The sequence below is a fragment of the Nicotiana tabacum genome, chromosome 2 (assembly GCF_000715075.1).
Source record: "Nicotiana tabacum cultivar K326 chromosome 2, ASM71507v2, whole genome shotgun sequence".
Classification (NCBI taxonomy): domain Eukaryota; kingdom Viridiplantae; phylum Streptophyta; class Magnoliopsida; order Solanales; family Solanaceae; genus Nicotiana; species Nicotiana tabacum.
In genome coordinates this window covers 34883051-34894724 of record NC_134081.1, presented here as the reverse complement: position 1 = coordinate 34894724, position 11674 = coordinate 34883051, and the positions used below count along the sequence as shown (strand labels likewise).

Sequence of the window (11674 nt, the reverse complement as noted above, 5' to 3'; positions counted from 1 at the left end):
TGTGAAGTCGTAAAAAGATTAACCGAGCGCATAGCTGCCCTTCGGCGATTCATCTCGAGGTCCTCCGACAAGAGCTACCGGTTCTTCACACTATTGAAGAAGAAGAATAACTTCTCATGGACCCCGAATGCCAACAGGCCTTGGAGGAACTCAAGCAGTTTCTATCGAGCCCACCGCTGCTCCACACGCCGAAGATAGACAAACAACTATACATGTATTTGGCAGTATCGGAGATAGCTATAAGTGGAGTCATGGTCCAGGAAGAGCAAGGTACGCAATTTCCAATTTACTATGTTAGCAGGACCCTAGGTGAGGCCAAAACTAGGTATCCTCACCTAGAAAAGTTGGTGCTCGCTTTGCTAAGCGCCTTTGGAAAGCTAAACCATACTTCCAGTGTCACCCCATATGTGTCGTGACTACTTACCCATTAAGAATTGTTATGCATAAGCCCGAGCTCTCGGGCCGGTTGGCCAAATGGATCATGGAAATCAGTGGGTACGATATTGAATATCAACCCCTGACCGCCATTAAGTCTCAAATTTTGTCAGACATTGTGGCCGACTTTACGCCAACCCTAATATTCGAGGTCGAAAGAGAGTTATTAATCAACTCAGGAACCTCCTTGGGGATTTGGACCCTCTTTACGGACGGCGCCTCAAATGCAAAAGGGTCCGGACTTGGCATCGTATTGAAGCCACCAATAGGCAACGTAGTTAGACAATCTATTAGGACTGTGAAATAGACTAACAATGAGGTCGAGTATGAGGCCATGATTGCAGGTCTAGAACTAGCCAAAAGTTTGGGGGAAGAGGTAATTGAAGCTAAGTGCGACTCCCTCCTTGTGGTAAACCAAGTTAATGGGACGTTCGAGATCAGAGAAGAACGAGAATGCAAAGGTACCTGGATAAATTGCAGGTAACATTACATCAATTCAAAGAATGGACTTTGCAATACGTACCTCAGGATCAAAATAGTGAGGCCGATGCCCTCGCTAACCTAGGGTCATCGGTGGAGGACGACGAGTTCAACCCGGGGGCGGTAGTATAACTTATGAGATCGGTAGTGGAAGAAGGTCATGCCGAGATTAACTCAACGAGCCTAACTTGGGATTGGAGAAATAAATATATAGAATACCTGAAGATCGGTAAACTGCCGTCAGATCCTAAGGAATTGAGGGCCCTACGTACAAAGACAGCTCGGTTTAGCCTGTCCGAAGATGGAACCCTTTTAAGAAGAACATTCGATGGCCCACTCGTGATATGCCTAGGACCAGGGGACACCGAGTACGATTTGAGGGAAATCCACAAAGGCACCTGTGGAAATCATTTAGGCACCGAATCGTTGGTTCGAAAAGTGATCAGAGCTGGCTACTACTGGATCGATATGGAAAAGGATGCGAAGGAGTTCGTACGAAAATATGATGAATATCAAAGACACACTCCGATGATTCACCAACCCGAGGAGCTGTTGCATTCGGTTTTGTCGCAATGGTCGTTCCTGAAGTGGGGATGGATATCGTTGGACCCCTTCCGTGGGCACCCGGTAAGGCTCAATTTATATTGTTTATGACTGACTATTTTTCTAAATGGGTAGAAGCCCAGGCATATGAAAAGGTTAGGGAGAAGGAAGTCATCGATTGCATTTGGGACCACATCATATGCTGGTTTGGAATGCCGGCCGAGATCGTGTGCGACATGGGAAACAAATCATCGGCAGCAAAGTTAGCAAGTTTCTCAAAGATCATAACATCAAAAGGATCCTATCAACACCCTACCACCCTAGTGGGAACGGACAAGCAGAATCAACCAACAAAATAATACTCCAAAACCTCAAGAAGAGATTGACCGACGCCAAAGAAAAATGGAAGGAAATCTTGCCCGAAATCTTATGGGCATACTGTACGACCTCGAAGTCCAGTACCAGAGCCACCTTGTTCTCACTGGTTTATGATGCCAAAGCTCTAATACCAGTCGAAGTCGGAGAACCAAGTCTCAGGTTCTGATACGCAACCAAGGAATCGAACGACAAGGATATGAACACGAGCCTAGATCTATTAGATGAAAGACGTGAAGAAGCCCTTGTCTGGTTAGCTGCCCAAAAATAGCGGATCGAGAGATATTACAATCGAAGGGCTAACCATTGACACTTCAATGTCAGGGACTTAGTGTTAAGGAAGGTCACACTAAACACCCGGAACCCAAACGAAGGAAAGCTGGGGCCGAACTGGGAAGGACCTTATCAAATTATCGAGATCACCGGTAAAGGATCATACAAGCTCAGAACAATGAACGGTGAGCAACTACCCAACAACTAGAACATAACTCACTTGAAGCGATACTACTGCTAAGGTACGATCCCATTTATTTCCTTTTATTTATTTACATTACGAACTAACACTTGCAGGCAATCATCAAAGAACGATATAATCTTTAGGCCTGAAGGCACGCGTTGCACTCTTTTTCCCTTGAACCGTTTTGTCCCAAATGGGTTTTCCGGCAAGGTTTTTAACGAGGCAATAGTAAATCGTGCTAACTTAGAATTGAAGGCCGGTTACGAACCGGTATCGAAAATCACGACAACAGTATTTGAGGCCTCTCTACGCTCGGCCCCGAACACTAGGGGCATCACCCTCGAATAATGACTTTAACAAGGAAGGAAACTTTATGATTGAATGGCCTCGAATCGATCGACATGATTTACTGTAAGGTCCAAACGGTCAAATTATCGTGCCGGCATAGACTGCTCGAGCCCTGGCACAAAACTTGTACACATGTGTAACTATTACGCACAAGAATAAAAAGAAGTTTCTACTTTGCGGGTAAATATCTTGTCCCTTAAAGAATTTCTCTTTTTTCTTTTTTCATCTTAAGGAATTTCCTACATCCGATCCCTTAAAGGTATCGAGCCCAAGGGCCACGTTTACCCAGGTCCAAACGATCACTACCAATCGGGGACTATCGTCCAAAAACAAACTCGGACAGCTCGGGCTGAGAAAGCCCGAGGGCACAAGCCCTATTAGGCAACACCCAAACCTTAAAGGCTACGGCCATTCCCATTCGGAAACTATTATCTTAGGCTAGTCCGGATAACTCGGAGTAACAAGCCCACTGGCAAACACCCGAGCTAAAGGCTACGGCCATATTAAAATGGCTCAGAGACGTTCGAGACCCGTAATAAAAAATAAGGCCTTCAAAATTTCATAACCGGTTCTAAAGGCTACTTTCGGCAAACTATAATCCAAAAAATCATAAGTAATTTGGGGTAAAACGTTTCTGGTCATACCAAACCCCAACGATGCCTTAAACAAAATAATGTCTAAGGCAAGGCCTGTTCGAACCTCCGAACATGACTTAACTATTTTATGCTAAGGCATTTCGATCTTTGCAAAACATAATGAATAAAGCAAAGGAAAGCAAAATTCTTAAACCGTCGAAGGGAAAAACAAAGCCTTGTATATTATATACTGTCTTTACAAAGGCCAAATGGCCCTAAAAAAACACAAAAGTACACAAGTACAAAAAAAAAACAAAAAAACAAATATTTTTTTACAAAGGCATCTAAATAGCCCGGTCTTCTCCACCCCCGGGTCCATCGGAGCCCTCGAAGTCTTCTTCTTCTTCTTCTTTTTCTGGGTAGGTCAACTTCTTGGCCTAGGCCTCGAGCCCCTAAGCGTCTTCAATCTCAATCGATAGATTAAAACCCCGAGCATGAATCTCCTCGAGGCCTCTCTTCGCGACTGCCGCTTCTTATAATCAACAATGCCCTTCAAGCGGTCCTGGGCCGCCTCGGCATCGGCCTTATATTTGGCCACCATCTAGTCGGCGTCGTCTTTAACCACCGCGGCCGCTAACTTGGTCGTTTCTAGTTCCTTGGCCATAACTTTTCGATTTGAGGCAGCCGGACTTAGCCGAGACTGGAGCTCTTCAACCTTTTTGGCCTATACCTCGACCTTTTCCTTTGCTGCTCGAAGCTGGACTTCGGCGAAAGTCAGTTGAGCCCGGGCAGACTCTTTTTCCGAGGCCAGACGATCCATCCTGCCCCTCTATTCATCGGTCTCGGCCTTGACAGCATCCATCTCAGCTCGCAGTTGATCGATTTTTTGTTGGACCTGCGGATTCCGACCGTTAGTCACCGAGCTTAGCTTTTCGTCACTAGGCTCAAATATTTTTACCTGCTCGACCAAGTCGGCATGCTCCTTTCGATCCACCTCCAGCTTAGCTCGGAGGCTCTTAACCTCCCCCTCACGTTGCTCACTGAGAAGTTTGTACATATCTCTTTTCTTAGTAAGCTCTTTGGCTTCGGCCTCGAGGAGACTCAACTCTTCTCGATATCAGAGGAAGGTCTCATGATAAAACACCGAGGCCTGCAGATACAAGAAAAAATATTAAGATCATTAAGTAACCAAAGCTGGAAAATGAAAAGGTTTGGTAACACCTTACCCGATTCAATGCCTATTGTGCTTCGTTGAATAAGCATGGAGATTCCACCTCGTTTATCTTTGACTGATCTTCATCAGTCACCAGGCACCGGAGGTAACTAGCTACCCCAACAGGCGTGGAAAGGACCCGGGCGTCCTATGGAACAGAGATAATGATCGACCGCTTCCGACCGGGATTGACACTTGGGGTAGGAAATCGATTGACCAATCTCGGGCTCGAGCTAGATCCTCATGTCCTCGAGGGTGGACTTCTTCTTGGTACTTCCAAACCACCCAAACGGTGACATCCTCCGTGGTAATAGAGTCCACGCTATCAAAAAAGCTTTTGAGGGGATCGTTCGCTCCTTGGACCCCCTCATTTGAACGCTCCTTCGCTGCTTGAGATTCACCGAACATTGAGTCCGTGAATGAAGGAGATTCTGTTATATCGATGACACCTGATGGAGCAGAACCGGCGTCTTGAGGGTTCTCGACCCTCACTGATGCGTCGACCTTTTGAGTTTGGGAAGGGTTGGCCTCTATCGTCCCCTCTTCGGTTGATGCCCGTTCTTTAGGGACCGATGGCTCCCGGGACACTAAAATTTCCTCCTCTTCCGACTCATTCTAGAGCCGGTAGAAGGATTCCGACTCAAGTATTCGGGAGCTGGAGGTTTCTTTTGGCTTACAGATAAGCCTCCTCTTTGGTTTCTTTTTCTCCAAGCTCGGGGAACTCTGAGCCCTTTTTCTCTTCTTCTCTTCACCATGTTTCGGAGCAGGGGACGCAGTGGAAAAATCATCACTACCAGATGGGGGCCTTATTTGGATATCCTTGGGTAAACCTGCAAAGGGAAATAAAATAAGTAAGGACTTAATCATGCAAAGGGGAAACCAAATATCACTTATGAAAGAGATCTCACCGTGCGAACGGGCCTCCCATCGACCCTTTGAAAGCTCGCGCCATGAGCGCTCAGAATAAGGCCTTTGCGATACGATGCCCTCGACCCACTCCTTGAGTCGAGGAACTGCGTTCGGGATCCGAGCAACAACTGCACCATCACAAAACATCGATAAGAAGGAAGAAAAAAGGCATTAAATAAAACTTTGGAAGCAAAATTATATACTTGCGTTTTATGTTCCACTTCTCAGGGAACGACATATGCTCGACCGGGATCAAGTCCGAGGTTCTCACTCGGACGAAATGACCTAGCCAACCTCGATCCCTATCTTCATTGACACTCAAGAATGCGGCCTTACTAGCCCGACAGGCGAGCTTGATCAGTCCCCTCTGATAGAGTCGGGGACTGTATAAGCGCATGAGGTGATCGATCGTAGAAGGGCACCTTTCAATATTGCTTACAAAGAAATGGAGGAGAATTACGATCCTCCAGAAGGAAGGATGAATTTGACTGAGGGTTACCTCGTATCTTTTGCAAAAATCGACGATAACCGGGTCCAAGGGGCCCAACATGAAGGGATAAGTGTAAACACTTAAGAATCCCTCGACGTGGGTGGTGATAGCTTCGTTAGGTTCGGGAACCACCACATGTTTGTCATCCCAGCTGCAATCTTTCTTGACTTCGGATAGAATATCCTCGGTGATCGAGCAGATGTACCTCGAGACCTCCTCACACCGGCCTAGTACGGAGGAGGGCTTTTCGACTTTAAAATCAGCAATTACCAGGCATCCCCCCGGGATGAACATTTTTACGGGATGTTTCAGTGCTGGTTCCTTGACAGTAGTGCATGAATTGGTCTCTTCGGTAGCCGGCCGCGAGATAGAAGGAGTTTCTTTTTGGAAAACGGTTTTTGAAGTTTTTGGCATTTCTTTATAGAGAGGAAATAAGAAAAAAGAGGAAGTTAAAAGAGTTCACTCAATGGTTTGAGAAAAAGTCGAATGAGAGTTCTTATAAAAAATCTCAAAGTAACGAGAATATAAGTACTTGGAAGTATTGAAATTTCTTAGGAACGAGGGCAGAAGGTTTGAATGTAAAGTTTGGATGAACAAATGAGGGGGTATTTATAGTTTTCCAATGACGATTCATATTTAGGAGTGGCCGACCAGCAATTGACAAGCGTTTAATGCCATTAAGACTAGATTGACGAGATATTTTGACGGTTTTGTCGTTTTTGTCGGGTGATATCAAAGAAAGAATCGGAAGCTCATGTCGTTTCTCGTCGTCTACTCTCCGAAAAACGAGGGGACTATCTGTGTACGGTCGAAATCGAGCTCGCCTACGACATGACAAGTTAGGAACATGACAACCAAAGACTGAAGATCGACCCGAGTCCCACCGAGCTAGAACCCGGGGTCATAACGCCCGCCTTCGAGAACATTGAGTCCGTAATCCCGGAGTCGACCTTAGCCCCGATCGAGCTCGAAGAAACGTTGTTGGCATAACCAACAGAAGACCGAAATATTCGTGATCGGTCGGATATTACGGCGGGAATCTCGGCACGTATCAACAAGGCACCGACAATCATCAAATCAAGAGATTTTTTACCTTTTATAGAATTTTACCTAAAGTAGGACTCATCTACTATATAAAGGGGGTCTGATAATTCATTAGATACATTGTAACACACATTCCAAAGCTATATACCATTATTATTTTAAGCTCTTGTTCTTCTGTATCCTGGCACCGATCGGAGCGCACCTGATTCGAGGGTGATTAACCTCTCATGACTAAGATTGTTCAATTCGTGTGGTTTGCATTTACTTTATCATTATTTATTTTAATTGCAATTTAATTTATCGTTTTGTGTCAAGTTAGTTCACGTATCCTTAAAACCACTTACAAATTCAATTGTTATCCAATTTTGAGGGTAAATAGAGATAAAATTGGAAAAAAAGAGAAGAAATTACTACAAGTAGCAGGATATCATAGTATTCAATAAATTGAAAGGGTACAATCTTTTGAAGAGAAAGATAGTGAACATACATGAGTACTACTAAACTAGAAATGATCGAAACATTAGAAGATGCAACAAAAGCTTCATCCATCTTCTCCAAGAACGCATCATATTTATTCCATCTCGTATGTCCCATATCCTTCATCCTGCTACCCTTAATAAGGTCACTCACAAATCTTACTGCACCCTGCAACATTTATAAACCGACGACCAAAGAAGAATTAGAGAAAAATGAACAAACTCAATGGTGTAATTTCTGGTAAGTTGAAGCTCAAAGCAGTTTCAATCTTATAATTCATTTTTTTTTAATCATAGATTCAGTCTTTAAATTAGTATACATTTAAAATTAAATTTTGGGTTTTGCTAACATATTGACTGTTTTTCCATGATTTGCCCTTTAAGTTAACCTCGCATTTTTATTACTTGAGAGTCATATTAATTTGTACATCTAAACCAAAGTAGTTATTATGTGAGGCATACTTGTTTATTTGACACGTGACTTATGAGACTCAATTGTAGGAGAAAACCAATAATAGGTCCTAAGGAGGAATGGAGGAAAAAGTGGTGGCAGTATTTTTTTTTCTGGAGAGGCGAAAGGCATCTAATTGAAAAAGAGAAGAATGAAATGACAAAAATATTTATATATTTTATGTGCAGCCAGGATTATTAATTTTCAAAAGCGTAATGAAGAGGGTGTTAACCTGCAGTACTCATGTAGTATTACAAAATTAAAGGTGCGTATTAGATACGTACGTGGAGCAGTCAATGGAAGGGCTAATCTTGTAGGGAAGGTTGACACCACATTTGCTAGGGAGACTACCAGCAAGATTGAAGTTGATGCCACTGATGCTTGCAGCAGCAGATTTAATACAGTTACACGCCGCCTGGCGATCAGGAGTGGTGGTAGCTTGGTTGTTGAGGGCCTTAATCCCACTGCAGCATGGTGCTGGAAGAGCTCCACCTTGCCTCACGTAGTTGATGCAAGGTGACAACCTCGTAACAACCTGCCCACAAGAGATGGCAGCGTCTGCATGAGGAGTTAGCATTACAGACGTTGCTGCTGCAATGCACATTACTACCAACAATGCTACCTTCACCATTTTTGAATGAGCTAGTTTTAAGATGAGTATTTGCTAACAAGGGAAATAGTGTTTTGTTTATGCAAATTCTACTTGGTGTGTGAAGGAAGGGTTGTGAAAGTGCTCTTTATTATATAGAAGAATTTGTAACTAAGTATATTGTTGTCTGCAGAGTTATTAGTCTCACTAGCTGGATTCTTGGACGGTTGGTAGTTGAGTACAATTTAATGCTTTGCTCTTCATGTTTCTTTCCTTTTTTTTGTGGGGGACCTAATTGAATTTTAGTGTACGAATCACTAGCTAGATTTTGTTAAGTCTTGGCTATTTTTCCTTTCATTGTCTTATTTGCTTTTGTTGTTTTCCCCATTTTATATATCTTGGTGGTCTAATTATTAGTGCACACATGTCTATTCCAATTTAATTGACACTGTTTCCTTTTCCAATTAATACCAAATATTTCTCGCTAAAAGGTAGTATATTTCTATGAACTGGTATAAAATAAAACGTTACGTTGAATCTATATAGGGATTTACATGATTTCTAGATGCAAATAGTACTAGATAAAACTCTACTGTCCTGTGTCCATATTCAAAAACCTTGATGGTCATGTTCACTAAGATTAATGATAATACTAGCTTTATTCTTCTATTTAAGGAAATCGTGTAGGGATTAGTGATATGATTTGTTGTGAACAGTCCAGATAATCTTTTACTTTTATGATACTAGAACTTTTACTTTAGATGTTTCCAGTTGTACTTTCGTATATGGCATTATCCATCATAACTTGTTGGCTGGGTGGGAGAACTGTAAGTCTTTTAATTCTTAGGCGTCGTTTGGTTATCAGGATTAGGATTATAATCTCAAGATAGAGTTTGGGTTGTAATTGTCCCAAGTTTGATTATGGATATTAGTTAATACTGATACAAATTTTATACCAAATTAGTGGTATTAACTATCACAAATAGAATGTAGAATAAGAATCTCAGGATTATAATTTGAAAATTATTAATCCCTGAATATCCCACTTTACAACCAAATGACCCCTGAACAGTATAAGTTCTTGCATTTCTGTAATTTCTTTTACTTTTCCAACTACCCCTTCCAGCTATAACATGTTCATGTCATGTTAGGTGAAAGATGGAACAGATCAGATGCATTCTGAGGGAATGTGCTAGTAGCCTAGTACGTTAAGGACCCCTTGATGTTCTATTTGATTTAATAATTACCCTCTCCCTTTCAGTTATGTGTCAAAATTTGGCCGCACAGGAGTTTAAGAAATTACCCCCTCTGTATGTTAGTAACAAGTATAAATATAAACATAATTTTGTTTAATCGTAAAAGAAAAGATAAACATGTATACGAATTTTACATATTGATGAAATAAAATAGTGTAAATATTTACATAAAATAGAGCTAATATGAATTTCATTTTCATTATTATAATTTTCTATAAAATATTTGGACCCATAATTTTAAACGTTCAATGAGTTAAAATTATGGATCCGCTCATGCATATTTATACTTGTGAGTTGTGAATACTTAAATATGGTTTCCAACTTCCTTGTTTCATTTCTCATAGAACTAGTTTTTCCAACTTTCCGGGTTGCTTCTAAATTTTGGTGTGTGTTCAGAAAGGAGGGGCAAGTTCGAGGTTATAATATGATTATAGATGGAAACGCTTTGTAGTTACGCTCAAAATTAAGTATAAAGAAGATAAAGCCTTATATCAATTATTTTATATCCTTAGAAGAAAGTTTCTTGGCATTTTTATTTTTTCCTATTTCTACTTTTATGAAGTTTCTTTCTTTTCTACAACCGATAAAAATCGTGGTTTTAGAAGATGCATATGTAGAAAGCTGGGAGCAGAATCTGACGTACTGCTAAAATTAAGAGAACTTAAGAATTGGCCCGTTTAAAGAGATCTAATGCTAGACTCCCTAAAAGAAAGAAAGTCATGTATGGATACTCATTCCACTAGAGCATAAATTACTAAAAGTAGCAGGATATCATATATTCAATAGATTGAAATGGAAAGGGTACAATTTTATGAAGCTCTTAATAGCAAGATGATGAACATACACACAACTACTAGACTATAAAATTGACGTCCGAACAAATTAAAGGAAACATAAAGAGTGCTGCGAAAACTTCATCCATCTAGTCCAAGCAACTAGTATTATTTATTCCATCTTGTATGCCCTATATATTCTGCGTCTTGCTACCATGCATAAATTATTTCACAAATCTTACTGCACCCTGCAATATTCATAATCAACCAAAATAATTAAGAAAAGCGGAAATAATAATTTTTGTTATGCCATACATATATTTAGTTTAAAAGTCTTTCTCATATATTCTAAAATTTCGTAACAAGTGTTGTAGCTAAAATTAACATAAATGAAACTGATACGGAGTGAATACTTACGTGGAGCAGTCAATGGAAGGGCTAATCTTGTAGGGAAGGTTGACACCACATTTGCTAGGGAGACTACCAGCAAGACTGAAGTTGATGCCACTGACACCTGCAGCAGCAGATTTAATACAGATACACGCCGCCTGACGATCAGGAGTGGTGGTAGCTTGGCTGTTGAGGGCCTTAATCCCACTGCAGCATGGTGCTGGAAGAGCACCACCTTGCCTCACATAGCTGATGCAAGGTGACAAGCTCGTAACAACCTGCCTACAAGAGATGGCAGCGTCTGCTTGGGGCGTTAGCATCACAGCTACTGCTGCCATGCACACTATGAGTATCTAATTTTTGACCATACTTGAATTTTTTTTCACTTATCTCACCAATACTTCACTTCTCACTCCACTTTTCCTTGCTCCCTACTCTTTGTCCCCCCTCCACTTTTTCTTGTCCCCCATGCTTGTCCCCCATTCACCTCCCTCTCTAACAAAAACACACCATCTCCACAATCCCATGAGAAGGAGAACGGACAGAACCCCCTCCCTTTGACAAAAAGCCAGCCGGCACCCCTCATAAGAGAATTCTCCATCATCTCTTTCCCTGAACTAAAAAGAAACACACAAAATACAGAGAAAAGAGAAAGCACCTTCTCTAGCTCCAAAGTACCATTTAAAGATCCCCAAAACAGATCTCAAATTCACCCAAAATACAATAGTAAAACGATCACAAAACCAACCCCAAAATCACTCCTTCTTTGATCAAAAATTGCCGGTTAACAATCCTTTGTTTCAGTCACGTAAAATCAGCCTTATATCATGTTGGAGACGATGAAACTTTGCAGAAAAATGTCTAGGATTT

The 11674-nt window shown here is 41.6% G+C and overlaps 2 protein-coding genes across 2 annotated transcripts; both read right to left on the bottom strand.

Annotated features, from left to right (window-relative positions):
- Positions 1-7276: 7276 nt before the first annotated feature.
- Positions 7277-8553, bottom strand: LOC142170585 (non-specific lipid-transfer protein 1-like). The gene is made up of 2 exons (XM_075232483.1): positions 8081-8553; positions 7277-7514 (listed from the first exon to the last, which is right to left on the bottom strand). Exons 1-2 carry the CDS (start codon positions 8425-8427, stop codon positions 7505-7507), a joined length of 357 nt encoding a protein of 118 aa, XP_075088584.1. The 5' UTR covers positions 8428-8553; the 3' UTR covers positions 7277-7504.
- A 1970-nt stretch (positions 8554-10523) lies between these two features.
- On the bottom strand, positions 10524-11157 carry LOC107807547 (non-specific lipid-transfer protein 1-like). The gene is made up of 2 exons (XM_075232481.1): positions 10832-11157; positions 10524-10662 (listed from the first exon to the last, which is right to left on the bottom strand). The coding sequence occupies exons 1-2, from the start codon at positions 11140-11142 to the stop codon at positions 10653-10655; spliced, it is 321 nt and encodes a 106-aa protein (XP_075088582.1). The 5' UTR covers positions 11143-11157; the 3' UTR covers positions 10524-10652.
- Between the last annotated feature and the right edge of the window lie 517 nt (positions 11158-11674).